This window comes from Perna viridis, chromosome 4 (genome assembly GCF_037379345.1).
Source record: "Perna viridis isolate PV_CMFRI_1.1 ecotype Kerala chromosome 4, ASM3737934v1, whole genome shotgun sequence".
In the NCBI taxonomy this organism is placed as follows: domain Eukaryota; kingdom Metazoa; phylum Mollusca; class Bivalvia; order Mytilida; family Mytilidae; genus Perna; species Perna viridis.
The window spans coordinates 16,439,297-16,460,735 of NC_142448.1; the positions used below are offsets into that span (position 1 = coordinate 16,439,297).

Sequence of the window (21,439 nt, forward strand, 5' to 3'; positions counted from 1 at the left end):
ACTTACGGTTGATATAAAGTTACATTGCAGAACGTGCTGGCAATATGATTCAGTTATTTATCGAATACATAGGAAGTATTGAAAGCAATGAAAACAACACTTAAGAAATAAAATATATACAACGAAGGTCATTTGCCAGCTTGAAAGTACTATTTTGCTCACATGTTCCTTAGTACCGATATCTTCACCGAATACTAATCCGATTCCTAATCAAATCTAGTCCAAAATAAATCTGGCAAAATAGATACTACACCATCGGAGCACTTGGTACAAGCATTTAAAAAGAAATTGTGGGCTAAATGAAGGTTTTACAGAGCAATATACTCCCTTTTTCATTGCGACGTGAATATACCTGTTGTGATTTAACAGTATTTCTGTCATACAATGTAATCGGTAAATAGAGGTAACATTAGCACAAATAACAAATTACAGAATATTATCTTGCTCACTATTGTAGAAGAAACTAAGTATTTTTTTCACCAAGGACTGATATCTAAAATGAACTCGGTATTACACCTTTTAAGATTAATTTCCTCATCCCCCTGACTCAGGAGTAACAGTAATATTTATGGTGTTCAATAAATCAGAATAGTTAGTTCTTACTCTAGAGGTAGCTATGCAATTTTGAAATATAAACACAAATGCAGGAGAAGAGAATATATTACTGCACAGGTAAGAACAATTTGTGAAATTAAATTTAAAATTGATTTTTAATCATGAATCGTAATGCTGAGACAACTGTTTGAGATGTAGGTCCAAAAAGAAGCAGCACAATCTGTTTCTGTAGTCTCCTTTATCTCGAGCTCTGGTGGTGCTTTCTTTATATGGATTCGTATGAAGTTGTCCTTCTATGGATGTTGAATGTATGTTCGTATCAAAGTTTGGTGTATAAGTAACAGGACTCCACTACAACCTAGAGCATGGACATGGTGCACCGGTAGGGTCAGTGTACTCTGCTTTTCTATGAATACCCCCGAGATCATCATAAAAAGTTAAAGTTCACAGTTTTTTTTTATATTTTTATTGTTATAATTTTCTAACACTGTTATAGAATAGAAGATACTTTATGTGCCTGTCCCTTGCCAGTAATCTGTAATCAAGTGTATGCCGTATTTTTTTTTTTTTTTTTGTATTCGTTTTGCGTTTTTGCTATATAGATTATATTCACGTCTTTTTGTTTCGGGAATGTTTTCAGCTTGCTTTATGGTATAGTTTTTGGTCATCATTGAAGACCATTAACGGCTTTCATTTTGTTGTAATTTCCACAACAGCAGTTAACGTTAACATACCAGAAATGGCTAACACCAGAACATAAACTGAAAATAGTGCGCACTTCATTTTTTTTTCCTGCAGAAATAGCAAAACATTTAAATGAAGCAATATGTTACATCAGTACTTTTTTGGATAATGTTTATGGGTATACAACATAATAGGGGCTTTTAGAAAATCGTGTCGGTTAGTAATAATGGTCACTATGATATTGCTCTTTCAACAAAACAAACAAACAAACAAAACAAAACAAGGAAGGAAAAGGAAAAAAAACACTACAACCTTGAAATGACAACATGATTGTGTTTGAAAGGCGATAATATCAAAAATACGATCATGATTGTGTGCAATGACTTAATTCTTGTCTACTTTCCTTTCTCATGTGGCAGCATCCATTCAGCACCTTCGTATGGAGTGTTCATATCACAACTCATACGTTATGCAAGAGCTTGTTGAAACGCAGACTTTTTGTATCGCGCTTAAAATCTAAAACTTCCGCTTCTGGAACAGGGTTCTGATGCTACGAGTTTAAAGTCATCACAACAAGTTTTATGGTCGTCATCATGAACTGGTGGATCGTTACAGTGTATCCATCCGTCATGAAAATGGATATGTTCAACGTTTCATTATCATCTACCCCGCACTTGACTTTTTCTGAGCTAGACTTTTCTTTAGCAACTCGGCTGTTGTTTCTAGAAAAGCAGAGGACGATTACTCTACCGTGGACCTGGTTTTTAGTGGAGTCCGAGTTGCTCTTTAGTTACTTTGTATGTATGATTTTAGTTAATTCATGTTATTTGTTGTGTATGTCTGTTTTCATCAGAAAGAAATAATATCGTTTGGCTAGATCCTTCAATCTCAGTTTCCGCTATATAGATGACGTTTTATCTTTAAACAATCTTAATTTCGGGGATTTGATACATCGCATCTACCCAAAAGAACTTGAGATAAAGGATACTACAGACACTGTGAAGTCAGCCTCATATCTTGACCTACAATTAGAAATCGATGGTAAGGGAAAACTGTTGACCACAAACGCGATGACTTTTCATTCAGAATTGTAAACTTTCCTTTCATCTGTGGCAACATCCTTTAGGCTCCTGGGTATGGAGTGTTCATATCACAACTCATACGTTATGCCAGAGCTTGCCGAAACTACGCAGACTTTTTGTATCGCGCTAGAACTCTAACAAATAGGCTTCTGGAACAGGGTTATGTGCAATATGAGTTTCGTCCTTTGTTTGGGTGAGACACCACTTATTTAAGTAATGAACTTTTAGAAGCAAATGCAGTTCTTCAAAAATGAAGTGCATAGTTATTATGTCACTATGAATAAAGCGCATAACAAATCTGCAAAAGAGAACCTGTTTAAGATGTTTACAAAATGCTGGAATTTTTAATCGACAACATATTTGTCCAGTGTGGTGGACGTGTTTTTCAACAAACGGTCGGCATTCCAATGGGAACAAATTGTGCCCCTTTACTAGCTGACCTATTTCTTCACTCTTATGAGGCTGACCTTATAGCTGATCTGATCAGAAAGAAAGAATATTGTTTAGCTAGATCCTTCAATCTCAGTTTCCGCTGTATAGATGACGTGTTATCTTTAAACAATCCTAATGTCGAGGATTTGATACATCGCATCGAAATTGGTGGTAAAGGTAAACTATTGACCAAACTTTACGACAAACGTGATGACTTTTCATTCAGAATTGTCAACTTTCCTTTCATCTGTGGCAATATCCTTTAGGCTCCTGGGTATGGAGTGTTCATATCACAACTCATACGTTATGCCAGATCTTGCCGAAACTACGCAGACTTTTCGTATCGCGCTAGAACTCTAACAAATAGGCTTCTGGAACAGGGTTATGTTGCTACAAGATTGAAGTCATCACTACAGAAGTTTTATGGTCGTCATCATGAACTCGTGGATCGTTATGGTGTGTCCATCAACACCATGAAAACTGATTTATTCAACGGGTCATAGTTTTCCTTTCCTCGTTTGTCTACCCTGGACTTGACTTTTTATGAGCAACTCGGCGGGTGTTTCTAGAAAAGCAGAGGACGCTTACCCTACCGGTGGACCTGGTCCATGCTCCCAGTTTTTAGTGGAGTCCAAGTTGCTCATTTACTTTTGTTACTTTGTATGTATGATTTTAGTTGCTTTATGTTCTTTGTTGTGTATGTCTGTTTTCCATGTCTGGTCTTTGTCCCTGGATTGCATTCATTTGATTGCCGCTGTAGCGTTGGTTCTCTTGATTACTCTTTCGCATAGAATCACACTATCTTTCTTTGTATAAAATTAATCACTGTTATGATTGACATACTTTTGTGTCCTGTTTGTTGACTCGTTTTGTGAAATGTAGAGCAATGTCTTTAGATTTATCTCTGATCGAACGTCTTCTTTTCACAAATCTATCGGAAACGCTCGCTGTGCTTCTGAAAACAGTTTTGAGAGAATGGAAAAAACATCCCTGAAGAAATATTGAACGTTTCATCGAGTCAATGCGACGAAGGTGTCAGGTGGTCATCTATTCGACGGGTGTGTCATAAATGCAAGAGGCTGTCATATTCGGTATTGACATATGAACTTTATTTTTGTTTTCAAATTGTTACAATTATCCGAAAATGTGCACTATTGTTTTAAATTAAGAAAACGTGTTCTTGGTCTCTTCAATATGATGGCAACTAACAATTAAAGTAAAGTAATGAACTCTTACGTGTACCAGTGTTTTGTCATAGAAAAAATAATTGACCCAACAACCATTTCACGTTCCTTTTCTTTTTTTATTTTATTTTTTGCCCAGTTTATAAATTGAAACTTGTTTAAAATAAGCATAATGTAACCTGAAAGATATAGATATACATGTAAAAACAAGACTAAACTGCACCATTTAAAGTTTCTGCCTTGTACTGAAGGAATCCGAATGGAAAGTAAGCTAAGAAACTCACGTGAATTTGCCGACATTGTATTAAATAAACAGGTACCATAACAAAGGTACGCTAGAAATGGTGTAATATTATTTTCGCGTATGTTTGAATTAGTCAATTTGCTGGGATAATCCACAGTGCATCCTTCCCGCTCATGTATTTCATGATGATATTCAGGTACCTTTATACTCCATATTCATGAATCATTTATCGCGTATATTATTGGATTCTTTTCCAGTATAAGCCTATGTTTGTACCCCACTGGGAAAAATGTTGCATTTTTTGTTCATGTTGAAGTGATTTTTTCTCAAGGGTAGGACTGGCACTTTTTCAATAAATTGAATGGAACTAGTTGAAATATTCATTGCCTGGACACATTGAAAAGCTAAGATATTCTATAAGATTATATAAATGTACTAAATCAAATGAAAGTTTTTTTCAACAAATTGACAAAAATGGGTGCATGGAAGGATTTCTAAATTTCTGCAAAATACCCTTTTAACAACTATATGAACCATTATTGACAGGATTTGGCAAGCATTAGCCAGTTAAAAGTATATGAACTTTAATTTGTCTAAGTGCATAGTGCGGTAACGCTTCTGTTACATGCAATTCCAAAGTCAAAGTAGGACCCAACAAGACGTTTAAAGAAATAATAGGTGTCACCCCTTTAGTACTTGCATATATTCCTGTTTCAGCTATATTTCGATATATTTAAATTTAACTAATATCTGAAACACAGTGTTACAAATTTAAAACCACTGTGTTATAGTCATTGCTGAAGGACTAAAGGTCCCCGAGAATATAAACCAACCAAATACACATGTAGTCAGACTGGTTTGCCCTAGAAGATTTTATTTATCACATTTATCAAAATTTGAAGTATTATAAATTCCAAATGACCTAAAACCCTGTGGCTCCATTCCTTGTATTGCATATAGTTGAACTTCCGGATGATAGTTTTGGTTTAGAGTAATTCTAGTATACAATTAGTTTTCCGATAACGATCTTCCAATATACTTGACTCCAATACAGCTGAAGAAACGCATGTACAGCATATCGAAATATATACACTACCAGGAATTTAATTACAGATTTTAAGTTCTTTAAATGCCGATATAAAATCAGTACTTTTCTTTCGAATAACATTTCAGTAAGGAATTTCTTTCTGTAATTTCAGTACTTACATTTTTTTCATTTTACAGTACTTTGATTTTTTTGTCATTTTACAGTACTGTAAATTTTAGTCAATTTTCAGTATTGTAAATTTTAGTCAATTTTCAGTAAACTTTCGGTACTGTAAATTTCAGTCATTTTTCAGTATTGTGGTTTTCTGTCGTTTTTTCAGTACAAATAATTGATTTACGATGATTTATCAAAAAAAAAAAAAAAAAAAAAATAGACTCGTGTTGTCGGAATATTCAACTTCGTTCATTTTAATGTTTATATAAACAAAACAAACGTGCAAACTGACGTAATTTGTTTACAGATCTTTCGGGCGTTTTACCGAGAAGAAGATAATTGTGAAAATTCATGCGCACAAGTGATACCGACGAAAAACGGAAACTGGCGTTCAAATTTCAGTTGGAAACGTCGCCGGTTAAATTTTACTGATATCATACTGCCACACAGACATCACCAGAAGAGGAAACTGTTCTTTTAACAAGTTTGTAGAAGAACTTGAGCTTGGTTTTGGCGCAATATTCGATGTAGATACAAATGAAACGTACACTATCTACATTCACCAGCTTGGGAACAAGTCTCAAGTCCTGATATTGCAATGTATTTGGACTACAAAGTACAATGCATGTACATTGTGTATTTCAAGATCTCTAACTTTTTGGATACTAAATTACAAACACTGATCAAACAAAATTGTTTAAAAGTTTAACTGATAACTTAGTTTTTATATAAATATTTTTTTTCAGAAATTGTTTTACTTTATTATATGAATTTTTACTGTTTAAATATGGTTTATAGTGTCTCATAGGTCAACATTGGCCGGGTGTCAGATTGTTTTTACTTATATTGTTTTATGTTATTTTACATGTATATAGTATTATAAGTTAGCAATTGGTTTGACAATTTTCACAAGTCCCTGGACTCCCTTGTTGTAATTTTCAGGTAGCCTCAACAAGTTCAGACTTAAATGATACCAACTAATGTTAAAACAATACCTTGACAAACCTTGCAAATAGTTTTCTCAATTGGTAATATCACGCGCTGATCGTCTCAACTGTATTTTTTGTGCAGACGGCTTGGATTTAACAATCAATAGGGCACAATTACTTCATGTTGGGTACCTTATTGTAATTTAATTCACCGACTGGATTATTTTTACAAGCCCCCTGGACTCTGCTGTTGTATGTTCTGGGATCATCAATGAATTTAAGAGGCCAATGACATGGGAGCTCTGGTCCTCAAGAACCCTGCTGATTAACTTTAATACCAATGTCCATACTTTCATCGGAGATCAATGAGATTAACGTCACCGTGCTGGGTGGATTTCCCAACCAGGTTGGTAATTCTCCATACACAATTAACATCCACAATATAGTCCCAGATGGGTGGGTGTAACACTCATTTTACCCCAAGATAAAATCCGACTGACACGGTGTTTCACGAACTAACACAGATTTAAAACTCCAACTTGAGTGTTAGAGAACCAAATGTCCCCGAATGTAGTGTAACTTGCAAAATTTATAAAAACCCTTCAAAAATGACCCTTTCAAGGGCCATAACTCCAACAATTGTTCTGATGATTCCACCAAGGGTTTCATTAATTATTCAGGCAGGAGGTACTCTACAGAAAGTAGAAGGTACCAAATAAACTTGGCTAGGGGTCTGGTGGCCGCTTACGCCCCCCCCCCCCCCCCCCCCGAGTGGGTCCATGGCAACGCCCTGGTGGGGGAGCTCCCTAATGGTATCTTTTTTTAGATTTGAATTTTGACTTGAAGATAAGGGTTTAAGTCTGCAATATCTGCTTCAATTTTGTTTAAAGTTATGAATTTGAAGTCAAGATATATGACGAATCAAAACTGATTTAGTCTCAAAACCCTGAAATCAAGGAGCTCCCCATGATTCCCACCAGATCCATTTCTAGACTAATGCTGATAAACTTTGTTGACTGTTTAATACTATTCCATTTTATATGAAATTTTGATAAATGTCACATTTTGTTCTTAGGTTTTTATTTTTTTGTTACAAAATTTGAACACTAACACATGCAAATAAAAGCATAGGAACAAAACTAAACATTTATTAAATGAAATTTCATAATATGTGGTGGTTCCTAGTGCTGATTAAACAATTTTCGTAATAAAATTTTGTTGTTGTTTATTGCCTAATTATTACTGTGACATGTAGTGCAATTGCATGTGGCTTATTGTGAAATTGACGTCTAAAAATCATAGTCTGATAAGAAATTTGCTTCTGAAAAAGAGCAAGGTTGGCAGTTTTAGTCTGGTTGACTTTTAGACAGACATATTTTTTTTAACATTACAATGTACTTGTACTTATTATCTATTATTATTTATAACAGTGTTGAATCTCGGATCTAATATTTTTTTTATATTCTTGGGAGCAAAGGCCAGACATGTTCTTTTCAAACCTTAAATCATATTCTGTAAATGTTTGTTTCACGTGTTGACTTGTTGTCAACCTCGACAAAGACACCCATATAAACAATAATAAATACTTGAGATAACGATTTTGAAGACATAGCCTACAGACGGAACGATCTTATAAATCTATTTACTAGATTTTTTCGTCATGATTTTTTTAAAATTTATTCTACCGGTACCAGACGCTACCGTAGCCGGGTGGAAGTACCGGGTACGGGCTCTTAATGAAAGCACTGACACCAATGATGGATCTTGTCTTTATTTTGTTAATACAGATTGAATTGTCAAACAAGCTGCTATACTTTTCAAATAAATAACTTAAAACTGTCAAAAAATATGTAAAATAAGCATAAAAAGAGCAATAATTCCAAAATTCGTAATTCAATTATCATAAAATTTTCAGTGAAAATAGATCTCATCGGCACGAAGAGCCTTAATTGTCTCTGATTTCGCCTATTACAGTTTTTAAGATACAAGCAAAAACATATGGTAAGAATCCAATGTTCTATTTCTAGTTACAGGGTGTCAAGCCACTTTTGGCCTAAAAACAGTATTATAGGGATTTTTTTTTCAATTTATAGGGCAAATAAAGGGATTTTTAAATAAATTTATAGGGATATATGGGGTTTTTATTGAAGGATTTGTGTTGAAAGTCTATGTTTTCAGCCTACAAATCTAGCAAATTTGGTATTTTAATAAAAACTGGAATAATATGACAACATACATTGTAAACTAAAAAGACATTTAACTTTGATTACTTTCGTGTCCAGCTCTTATATATCTCTGATACAAAACCTATATATAACCCTCAATTATAAGTACGTGTATTATGGCCTCCTCCTCTTCTACAGCCATTTCCTTTTCTCCCATTTAGTATTTTTCCTAATTTATGTTAAGCAATTATAAAGTTACTCTTTATATCCCATTAAAAATTAAAGAAACAAATATTAATGAATACAAGAAAATGTCATTAATGTTTTTGTTTCTTTCTATTTTCTTCATATCTTGCAGTTGTTTCACTTTTTCTCCTCGTTGATTTCTCTCCCTTGCTTTTAGAACTGCTTTCCTTGTCATCCTGCTTTTTTTAACTTGATAGATGACGGTGTTCATGATGTTCATGATGTTTTGTACCATGCTTTGCTTGCATTGTGTCATCAATGTCCCCAATAGAAGTGACCTTTTGTAACACAGAGCTTTTCCCCTTCTTCAACGCTGTCGTTTCTCTCTGATTTTTTTTCGGCTCCTTTAAGGCTTTTTCTGATTAGCTTAAACCTGTATCCATCATCATTTGGGTAACCTGAAGAGATGATCTATCTATGTCCTTTTCCTTAATTCTCTAGTTTCATTTTTCCTTCTTTAATGAGAGCATTGCCTGCATCTGTATCAATCTTAACTTGTGTTTCTCTTTCTGACAGTTCTATAAATGTAGCTCTCTTTGTCCATTTTTTTGGTAGCTGCTAGTTCTTCTTCTCGTTCTCTCTTCAATCTTTCTTCATTTTCCCTTTCCCCCTTGCTTTGGATAATTCCAATTCTTTTCCTTATGTACAAGCTTCAAAGCCAGTTCTTTTTAGTTTCTTTCAACATTGGCATGCAATTAATGGCTTGCTTTTAAAGCAAAGCCTTATTATCAGTAACCACATTAATATTCACTGACAAACTCCTTAAAACATCCGCATTTCCATGTGGCAATACAAAAGCTGTTTTAATTACTTTTTCCAATAGTCTGTACTTAAGTTTTGCCATTATCACCTTTCCAGAAGTGGTCATTTTCTTGCTCCTCCACTGCTACAGGCAGATTTGTATCGTGCTGATAACATTTCAACTCATCAGTAACCAAAACAAAATAAATTGTCGGTTCTAGTTGTCTGGTTATTTGTTGAATACATCTGACAGACTCACTGACTGTTCCTGTCTTTTTCAATGGATTGAGACAACTAGAACTCATGATTAGGGGATTCCTCAGTTGCAGTCTCTTCTGTTAGTGCTCAACTGATCTCCGGTAAAATGCATGAATTCCTACTTTTGCTTTCTTTTTTGTTTAGAACTCAACTTTACCATGAGACGTCTCACTTTATCTCCTATTACTACATCCTGATCACTTAAGCAGCTATTTAATAAATAAATATCAGTTTTTTTATTATTATTTCGGAAACAATATCACAGATTTTTCTGAATATATAGGGTTTTATAGGGATTTTAATGAATTGTAGGAAAAATATAGGGACCTTCAAATTTATATGACAATATAGGAATTTATAGGGACTTGACACCCTGTAGTGATGGCAGCTATATTATATATTAGATCACTTCAAAATGAGGATTGTTTGTAACCTTAGGGTCAGATAAGCTAACAAGAGGCTCCAAAGAGTCCGAATCACTCACCTGGTTATTTTTTTTTTCTTTCAAAGGCAATTACTTTAACATGGAGTTGTCCAACAATTTGACTAAAAAGAAGACTTTGGTCAAACTTATCATTAAGATCATTTTATCAATTGATGCTTTCTATCTATCTATTATAGTTTTCAAATCATTTTTCACCTTTCAAGGGCAATAACTCTAACAAAGAGTTGTCCAAAATCTCTTGAGTCAATGCAGACTTTTGTAGACCTCATCATATAATTCATTTCACCAATTGATCCTTTCTTTCTTTCTACTAAATTTGTCAAAATTATTTTCCACCATTCAAGGGCAACAATTCTAACAGTCGTTTTTATGTAGACATTGTAGGCCTAATCACAAAGATCTTTCATCAGTTAATAGTTTCCTTCTATCTATTATAGTTCTACTATAGATATTGGCCAAAAACTGTCATTTTTCACCTTTCAAGGACAATAACTAACAAAGAATTGTCTGACACCTTTGAAAGAGCACAGACTTTGAATGCCTCATCAAAAAGATCATTTCAGCAGTAAAAGTTTTCTTCTTTCTATCATAGTTTTCAAGATACTGGCTAAAAACTGTAAAAAAAAAATTAATTTTTAACCTTTCAAGGACAATAACTCTGAAAAAGAGTCATCTGATAATGTTGATTCATTAAAAACTTTTGTAGGCCTTATCATAAGGATCATTTTGGAAATAGAAAGAGTTTTGCTATACCAGACAGTTTTCAAGATAAATGTGAAAAACATATGTCTGACTTTATGTCCTATTTTAAGTAACAGAGGAAAAGAGTTTAGAAAAATTGTTTACAACAACATCGGATGTTAAGTGATGGCAATAGCTCACAAGGCCTATAGCCAGGGGGGGTTAAAAGGAGATTCCCATTAATATGTATAATGAAAACCTCATTACTACAAATCCACAAACTTGTGTTATTTCCCTAATCCACAAAAATTGGTATCCAGGAATTAAAGAACTTTCACAGTAACTTGGTGTAAAAATAACTAAAATCATAAATTTGCATTTCCATATATAACAGAACTGCTTTTTCTTAAATGTTTAAACTGAATGTTGATCTTTAAAACTAATTTCAGAGATATGCAAACCTGTAATCCTTTAGAACAGTTTATGTGGGTGATTCTCATTACAGCAAATTTATTACTTCACATCTTTCAATGCCCAAAAGAAGTCTCTCAAATCGTCTTTGATTTCAAGTTTGGATCTTCAAATTATTTGTAGCAATGATAGAATATTGTTTAGCCAAACAATTGCTTGAAACCTATTTACTGATTTTGAAAGAGATTTCAAAACTGGGTATTATTTACATTTGGAATCATTTTTGAATTTGGAAAATAAGTAAAAAAATATTTTTTTAGATGAACATTTACATTTAGCCAGCATGACTACCCCCCTTAGTAAATGTTAGTCTTGCAAATTATTTTTTGAATTATTTTCCAAATTCCAAAATTATTCTTATTTCACAAAATACCTTGTTTCAAGGTTATGAAGAATAAAATCAAAGGCACCTAAACATGGTGAAGTAGTTTCCCCATGTCTAAGAATGTTTGTACTAAGTCTCTTCTATCTTCTCTCTTCAGAATGTTATATTCTTTGCTGAATGTTATTACTGCCTCCTTTTTCTGCAAAAATCCCTTGCATAAATTTTCATAATATCCATTTTCTGGTGTAAAAGTTGTCAAGGTCACCTGCAATACAATAACAATGTATACAAGTAGCAAGTAGCATGACTTGCTCAGGTAGCTCCCCTAAGTTGGGAATCTCTGGTTCATTTTATCCAACAATTAAAATGCATAAATGGCATAGAATATGAAAAAAAATGTTTGAGCTATATTCATTGTGAAAATGGTACCAAAATTGCTACAACTGAATATTTACATTGGTAACAAAATGGCTGTCAACTAGGTTACACATTTGTTTACGTAGTAGCAACTATGTATGAACGAAAAAAGTAGTTCTGGTCACATGAGCAGTGGGCATGGATTAAAGTGATACTATGACATTGGCATTTTAAAGCCTTATGAATAAACAGTCAATATGTTTAACTTGCACTAATAGGATGATCAAAGTATACAAAAGAAAGTCCTATGAAAAGAGAGATGAACAAACAGATAAACAAATGTATAGACAGACAGACACACATTAACTGTATTAGGTCATCAACTGATTTCTATTGATGCTTTGACTTACATTTGTTCCTTGTACAAGAAACCCATAGATTCCATTGTTTCCAAAAGCAGAAGATGATAAAGTACAAAGGAATTGACCTCCAAGCTGACCTTTCAATGATGATCCAATATGTTCAGCATAGTATGCTTTCTTTGTTTTTCGCAAAGTTCTAACAACATCCATGTCTTCATCTTCCTTGTAACGCTTCACCTATTAATGCAAGTGATGTTAAATCAGTGGTCAATGTTATTTGATCAAGGAACTCAAGATAAACACTAAATCAACAAGTATATGTTTGCAAACATGCTATCTAGACTGCATTAATTGTCACACTGTAACTTAATAACTGACACAATTTAGGGTTATTAATTGTAAAACATTAGTTCAACATTTTTTACAAATTAAGTCCCATGACTCAAAATTAAAAAAAAATCAAATGTATGTATATAATTCAAAAGGCAGCTAGCTCACACTGAATAGCAAAAAAGCAAATCACTAATATTTCATAAAAATTAAAAGCAACGTTTTAGAGTTATAGCTAGACAAGGGGATAAAAATCATATAAAGTATCATTAACTGCATGTTTCATTTATTAAAGTTGTATGACAAAGACAAAACAGACATGACATTGAGTACAGTGAAATATAGTTATTGGCATATGACCACCAATTTTTTTTGTGATTTTTTGTGATTCATCTAACAAAAAGATTTATTTTTTTACCTGAAAAAGTTGTTAAATGTATATATATTTTTTCATTTTTAATTTTAAATTTATGACAAATGTGCTTGATTTCTGCTGCATGACACAAATGAAATATTAATACCTCAATGATAGCACATATCTTGTCCTCATCTGTATCTGTGGTATGGATTACCAATCCATCTGGTATAGCAACAATGTCAGTGTCATTGATCTTTAATGTGTATTTTTCAACATTGGACCCACTCCTGAAAATTAAATTTGGCATGCAATGGAAAAATATTTTTTAGAATACCCTACAACATAGTTAGCATGATAGGGCAGCTACATTTGTACTCCATGAACAACTAGAAATACTGTGAGCGAGCTGTGAAATGTTCATGAAAATAAGATTAAAATAAATCAGTTATATGCAGCACCATGATCAAATTCAGTCCCAACTTCACAAAGTCAGTGTGTAAAGTGAAAGTGCAAATTTGGGATTTGTTCCTTCTATTTTTAGTAACTGTGGCCATGTTTTTTTGACAGATCAAAAATTCCGACATCATTTCTATACAGGATACCCCAAGAAACATTCATACCAACTGTGGTTTCAATTGGTAAAGTAGTGTCATAGGAGAAGATTTTTGAAAGAAATAACATTAAAACATAGCAAAAACCTTTGAAAAAGGGCAATAACTCCAACATGGCTTAATGGATCAAAATAAAAAATTGACTGCAGATAGATCTCATTATGCTAAACACTTTCATCCAGCAGTCAGAATATTGCTAAACCTTATGGTTTTAGAGATATATGTGAAAAACTACTGCCCGACTCCTATATTCCATTTTTAGTAATGGCGGCCATGTTTTTTGACAGATCAAAAATCCACACATCATATCTATGCAGGATATCTCAAGGAACATTTATACCAAGTTTGGTTACAATTGGTCAAGTAATTTCAGTGGAGAAGAGTTTAGAAAAATTGTTGATGAAGACGGACGACGATGACAATGGATGACAAGTGATGGCAATAGCTCACACGAACTTCAGCCTGGTGAGCTAAAAATGGAACATAGAGGTCAAAAACCGTTGCCTTTAACAACCTATTTCAGGTAAAAAAAATGCTATTAAAACATTTCTTTCTTTTGACAATTCAGCTAATTTTAACATTGCCTGTCTCATTCCTCTTGTTTTTCAAATAAGCAAATGGTTCAACAAGCAATTCTAGCTCTCCTGAGCCTCTCTTTTTAAAGGAGACGTGACATGAAAATATCATGTAAGTATATATTCACTGGCAAACCAAAACTTTCAATGTTTTCACTCTCAGTTGTAGAAATCATGTATAAAATGCAGAAGCCTGACACATTTCAACCACTAAATCTATGAATTGAGAACCAATGACGTAAAATGATCACATGACCACAAGGCTAATTAAAATTTGTATGGCTTGGGTCACTGTCGATTTTGAATCAATTTATCTTTGATTAAATGATGTAAGTGACTACAAGGGGGCGATTTTATTATATATAGGCATGATAAATCAAATAAACCAAAAATTGAGAAAATAATTTTTTGTGTCATGTCTCCTTTAAGTAGCACTGGCTTCTTTGACACCTTATAACTTGAAAACTTGGAGATATCTGAAATCTGACAGAAAGAGGCTGGCAGAGATTTTCGTAAGAAATCAAACTAGAGCCTCTAGAAAGCCTCAATCTCTCACCTGGATAATTTGAAATCAATTGGTCATAACTTTTGATCATCATATATTAAGAAGGTTTCCTATACACAAAATGTACATGAATTAACAGCTAAGATAGTGTCCCACACTTGCTTTGTAAACAAATGAGGTCTCTAACTAGACGCTCTAAAGAGCCTGAATAGCTCACATGCTAAACTGTGCCAAGTCAGTAGGTAATGATATCGTTTTCATTATTATCATTTAACTTAGAATAACATTTATATATTGTTTAAACCCAAGAAAGTAGAACAATTGGTGGGAAAATGGCAGCCATTTTAAAAAAAAAAGTCATCTAAAACAAAATATCACCATCACCATTCAACACAGTATACTATGTTTCCTATTAAAACCAAATGTCATTGAAATCTTAGTATAAAATTGGCAGGAAAACGGCTGCTATTTCTAAAATGGCCGCTCATAACAACTTTTTGTCAGCATCATTCAACTCAGGACACCTGGATTCCTCACTTAACCAAATATCATTAAAATTAAAGCAAGTAAAAATATTTTTTAAAAAGCCATTTTGAAATTGGCTGCCCCCCTCCACCCACCCAAAAAAAAAAGTTGTTACTTCAGTATCAACTATGGATATCATGTTTACCTTAAAAAATAGCACAAAAGTTCATGATTTTAAAAAATGGAGGAGAAAACAACAAAATACTGCATTTGACCACTATGTTGTCTTTTCAGTAACAGCGGTAATGCTTTTTATAAGATCATTCTGAAATACAGAGCATCTGTAACTTACATGCTCAATACCATTCCTGCATAGAAATCTGTGAGGTAGTTTCAGAGTAAAATCTTTTCGAGTAATATCAGCCAAAAACTGGAGCCAAAACCACACTTAAAGTGGGATAACTCACACAAAAGTCAACATTTTTATTGACATTTACACAAAAGAAAGATCTTATTGTGCTTTCCATTATTTCAAATTTATAATAACCATCAATGTGCAATCATTTGCAAAATTCAGAAATTATGGCGAATTTCATGGTGGGCATGATAAATATGCTTTTTCTTTGATAAAAATACTTACACAATCTTCAAACCAAATATTCTTGCAAATGAAACAAACAATTCTTGATACATTCCTTCTGATATTTCCTTGAAATCACCCCTTCTTCGTTTTCTAAGCATGTAGAGGAGCTGATCTTTAAACAGCTTTAATCTTTCTAGGAGTTGGCTGAGCCTCGATAGATCTCTACAAAGTCTATACAAAAACAAAAAAATCAGAAATACAATTATTAATACATGTACAATGTAGTCAACACATGCTCATTGGAGTTTGTAAGGCTTGTCAAGGAGATTGAAAATACTGCAGAGCTCAAACATCAAATTTAAATTTCTGGCATGACAAGTTGGACATGACAATCAAACTTTTACAGCAATTTGCACAATGAATATGACAGGACACCACAAATTCAAAATTCAAAAATCAAATAAAAAAATGATTTTTTTTCAAATGTGCATGCATGAATGTTTTGACATGTGATATTGTATTTAAATGATTTTTTTTTTCTGCATTGAAAATACATAAATGTAAATGTACCACACTACATGTACATGTACCTGTTAGAGAAAAGGCAGCTGTGAAATTGTAGCTCTTAATAAATCTTGACTTGGCCAGTACATGTTAATGTGACATAATTACACGTAATTTACTATTATTTACATATTTAATCATTATTTTTATTTGTAGGAAAGGTTTTTTCACTTACATTTACTTGATAGCTTATATAATGAATTATATACATGTACATTGTATACACATGTATTAATTACCACCCCTCCTTGGTATAGTTTAACAGTAACCCCCTACTGTGATAAATTACCCCTGGGTCTGCTGCAATAAATTAACCCCCTTCCAACTGTGATATTTTAACCCCTTCTTCAAAAGATTTACCCCACTGCTGGGATAACCCAACCGCTGTGATAAACAAATTGCCCTCCTGTCTCCTGTGTTCTCCCATTCTTTGTCCTTTTTCATAGCGCTCAAGTGAGTGATTAAAGATATTTAATCTACCTGTAAGCCATGTGCTGGGAATTAAAATTTCTTGTGCCTTAATTTACAGTAAAGTAATTAAAATTATACAGTAACATACATGTACTTCCACAGGCACAAACAGAATTTGGTCACATTACTTTAATTTTGTTACTCTTGTTGTTGGTCATTAAATAATTTCTGATTTCCAACTGTTTAATTTTTGTTTAAAACTAATTAGTTATGTAGTACTGCATCAACAAATAGTAATGAAGTACATGTATCATACATTTATATGACACAATGATGGTTGAAATCTGTCATGTTAGGAGAATTTTGGCTATTTTTTTTTCTTTTGGCCTTTGAATTCATTGGAGGAACAGATTATCCTCCAATGCACTCCTTTCTCAATAGTTAAATCTTAGATTTAACCCACTCACTAAAGCTTTTGGGTTGAAATCTTAAAATTTAAATATCTTGAGTGGAGAAATTTTGTAATCCCTTAGCAACTGTAGTAGAAACTACTGCGAAAGTATTATTGTTCACTGGGTACCAATTTTCGTGGTTTTCTTGGGAAGGCCAATCCATTAATTTTAGTTCAAAACGAAAAAGAGATTTCAATTGAAGTGTATACTGAAAAATCTTACAACCACCAATTCAAGAATCCACAAATTCGTGTTTCTTCCCTAATCCACAAAAATTGGCATCCACGAATTAAAGTACTTTCACAGTATACATCTGTATGTAACCCCTACTGTGTATATTTTAAACCCCCCATGCTGACCACTTCAATCTTGACAGTGACAATTTGTCCTTCGAATGGACATCATTTAACATTGTTATTAGTGATAATCCAGCTGAGCTGAAATCCACAGACAGGTGCATTCCACTACTATCAAACCCAAAACTTGGTTTAATAGAAATGTATTTGAAAATGTTCATGCTCATGTTTGTTGCAGTTGTACATATATCACATGTACCTCAGCAGAGGTTGAGCAATATATCACTCAAGTAAAACTGATTACACAGAAACAGACTAAAAGAATCCACTTTGGAAAATTTTTTACGAATAAATTAAACTGTGATAAAGATACATGTATGTTTGACTCACTTTAAGACAGGGTAGTGGATCTTTTTTTAATGTAAAACAGAGGAGATTGTGCAATATGTCAGAGTAACTACCTTTGTACATGTAGTCAGTCAATAGTTTTAATACAGCTTCAATTTAATTTTATCTGTAAATTGTTTATGTCATATTGTTTTATATCAGGAGTTGTACACAGGTACTGGGACATTTTACCCCCATTCCCTTTGAATTATTTCTACTAAATTGTACTTTTCCGGTGTAATTTCATTTGATATCCACAAATAAAATGCATTAAATACATAAAATATGTGTCTATATACTTTAGAGAGGAACTTTAAGTCTTGTACCGCAAGACTATTTACTGTTGCTTCTTGTAGCATTATTGTCTGCAGAACTGGATTTAATTCATGAGACAAATTCGCAAAATATGGAACAGCCTGGAAGAGGAAAGGAGTAGTCTAGATACCAGTTTGGAGCCTCTGTCAATAAAATATTTACTTGGCGCAATTTATACCCAAGGTTTAATTAACACAGTGGAAAAAAAGGCACTGGTGCAATTTGATTGTAGTGCAAAAGTCCATTTTTGGTGCAATTTGACTTGGCCCATGTCGGTTTGGGGTTACATTGCCTTGGCTTGAAAAATATTGTAGGTAGGTAACACTTTATTTTCAAAATAATAGATGCTAACTGAGAGATTTCTTAATTTAGAAAACTTCATTTTGTTTTTTTTTATATATATATAATTCTGTCCATGTGTATATGAACAGCAAACAGACATACATGTGTACACTCCTTGAAATGTTCATGCTTCCAATTTTAGCATTTGTGCATTGTGCGTTTACACATTGTTTTACATTGGTTTAAATGCACAATAAAAGCATTCGTTTAAACCCAAGATACAAGTGTTTGTTTAAACGCACGATACAAACATTTGTTAAACCTCACGATAGAAGCCTTTGTTTATTTTGGTACTTTATTTCCTTGATTCCACTGTTATTTTTATATAATTTGCTATTATTAGTTTTTATATTTTCATTAAATAATTCATATAATTCAATTTTTTTTTTCTTTTGTCATTATTTGTTAATATTACATGTATTATTTTTCATCATTCGCTATGAGTGTTCACCTATCGTGCATTTTAACGCATACTAGGAGCATTCGTTTATCTTGTGTTTAAACCACAATAGAAGCATTTGTTTATCGTTTGTTTGGTGAACATTTAGCATGTGTTTAGGTATCATGCATGCAGGAAACCTAAACGTCTCAAGAAGTGTATATATATATATATATATATATATATATATATATATATATATATATGTGTGTGTACATTTACATTTTTTCCTGAAATTTGCACTAAAGCAAAATCTTAGTGTACTTTACATTTTCCGATTTAGATGTACATGTATAACAATCATCAATTTGCTGTCCTTTTCATCTAACTGGCAAAATTAAGAAAAATCGTTAAAAATGAATGACCTCTTTCAAGGGCCATAACTCCAACAATAGTCCACAAATTTTTCTGAAGCTTGCACCAATGACAGATCTTATCTTTATATATCTATTGTTAATAAAGTTTGAATTGTCATGCTAGCTGCTATACTTTCCAAATTGATAACCAAAAACTACAAAACATACATGTACATGTATGTAAATAAAAATGAAAAAGGGAAATAACTCCAAAATCAGACACTCAATTCTCATGAAATTTTTCAGGAAGATTGATCTCATCAAGCTAAAGGGCCTATGTCTCAGAATTCTTCTGTCCAAACTTATGGTACAACCTCTATGAACATTCTATTTTTAGCAATAGTGGCCAAGTTGAATTTCTGATCAGCACCAAAATCACCAACTTCAATCCAGTAATGCCAATAAAAATTTGTATTCAATTTGGTTTCATTGTGTCAAGTGGTTTCAGAGAAGAAGATCAAAAGGTAAATGTTAATGACAATGTTTAAATATACGCGTCTAAATTGGGGCGAAATGACTCACTTACATGTACAAGGGGGAACGGGAATTGATACAAAACAACTCGGATTCCTGTACACATGCATTATGTCTAATAGATATTTAGGATTTTACGTCTCTAAAATGATCTTAACAAGCTTAATATACATGTACATTTTACTGTTTTCATAAAGTACATTTTTTCATTATGTTTTACGTGTGAAAGTACCCTTTTCAGTTCAAGCACTCTGCTCTTTCAGATCCTAGCTAGAACATGGAGTACATGTATGCCTTACCTTTTACGAGCTTTCCCATCCCACTGTTTAGTATTAGAAATGGTTTCAACAAAGTTTTCAATCCATGAATCCGTATCAATTTTCTTGATGTCAGCTTCAGAAACTTCATACATGTGATCACAGTCAATAGTGAATACATCATGTACTGCATGTTCACAACACTCAATTAGCTGTTTATCATCTGCACTACGAAATCCTACCTTACTCATAACATCTGAATATTTATTTCTTTCATTAATAAAATGAATATAGCCTCTGGTAAAAACATCATAAGCACTTAAAAGCTTATCTGATGGAACTAGCGTGTCTATATGAATACGAAAATTTGGAAGACATTCAAAAGTCCATTCAGAAGTTTTTTTCTTAACACCATCCAGAACAATAGGACTATTTGTGTCATGCCGAGATAAAGTCGAATCACTGCCTTCTTCTTCAGCACAGATATGTTTGTTTCCTTTACTTTCTCCTGAAATGCTGCAGCAATCATGTCTATGCTTTTTGATATTTGCAGTACTATCGTCATACATGACATCGGTTTCTAAATCAGACAGTCTTCTCTTGGCAGAAGTGTCATCGTTTTTCAAGGGAGATTCTGGACTGCCTTCCCTTTTTTCGGCAAAATGGACATTACGTGACATAGTCAATACCACAACATAGATTTTTTTCTAGCGGAAATGACTGAGTAGTTCCGGCGGGTCTCACTAATTCCGACAAGAAGCGTCAAGAAGCGACAAGAAACTTGAATATGCGACAAGAAACTTTGAATTAGCGACAAGAAGCTTGAATTAGCGACAAGAAACTAAAAAAATACCGACAAGAGGAGATAGACTATATTTATTTGTTGTTTGAATAAAAAAAAGATGAAAAAAAATATCTTTTTAATAGGAGAACTGAATATTGGAGAAGATAGTAGTAAGTTATATTAAAAAAAGTTGTACATTCATAGTTGATATGTAAGATTTAAATACAAAAGTTAGTGACAAAAGAATGAAGAGGAAATGATTCTTTGAGCAAAATAAATTTTGTGACTTTCATAGTAAAGTTACCCATCTGTATATATCAAAATTCCCGATGCTATATTTCATTGTGGTTTGTGCGTTATACACGTGCTTAAAGTTAACCAAAGTTAAAAAAAAAATATTGTTGTTTCTTTCAATTTATTTTTGTTTAGTTTAAAATGAAGTAAACATGTTTAAAAATTTTGAGGCACGCGCTTCGACTATTGAATTCTAACAGTAACGCTTTGTCAAAAAAATAGCGGAATAATTGCATATCATTTTATTGTAGTTTTTGTGTTATACACTTGCTTAAAGTT

At 33.0% G+C, this 21,439-nt stretch overlaps 1 protein-coding gene across 2 annotated transcripts; it reads right to left on the reverse strand.

Annotated features, from left to right (window-relative positions):
* Nucleotides 1–8,066: 8,066 nt before the first annotated feature.
* On the reverse strand, nucleotides 8,067–20,843 carry LOC148619083 (uncharacterized). Of its 2 annotated transcripts, XM_088578624.1 has the most exons (6): nucleotides 20,125–20,814; nucleotides 15,847–16,020; nucleotides 13,214–13,337; nucleotides 12,411–12,599; nucleotides 11,692–11,908; nucleotides 8,067–9,930 (listed from the first exon to the last, which is right to left on the reverse strand). In XM_088578624.1, exons 1-5 carry the CDS (start codon nucleotides 20,760–20,762, stop codon nucleotides 11,729–11,731), a joined length of 1,305 nt encoding a protein of 434 aa, XP_088434750.1. In that variant the 5' UTR covers nucleotides 20,763–20,814; the 3' UTR covers nucleotides 8,067–9,930; nucleotides 11,692–11,728. The 2 variants fall into 2 exon arrangements, with proteins under 2 accessions (XP_088434750.1, XP_088434748.1); XM_088578622.1 differs by having other exon boundaries at nucleotides 8,984–11,908; nucleotides 20,125–20,843.
* Nucleotides 20,844–21,439: the final 596 nt, after the last annotated feature.

Bases quoted from the DNA above. Each gene is read 5' to 3' on its own strand.
- LOC148619083 (XM_088578624.1), bottom strand. From the start codon at position 20,762: ATGTCACGTAATGTCCATTTTGCCGAAAAAAGGGAAGGCAGTCCAGAA. The intron at 16,021-20,124 runs GTAAGGCATACA...GTTTTTGTATAG, and splicing joins GATGGGAAAGCTCGTAAAAG to ACTTTGTAGAGATCTATCGA. The intron at 12,600-13,213 runs GTATTAATATTT...TTGCATTAATAG, and splicing joins AGATATGTGCTATCATTGAG to GTGAAGCGTTACAAGGAAGA.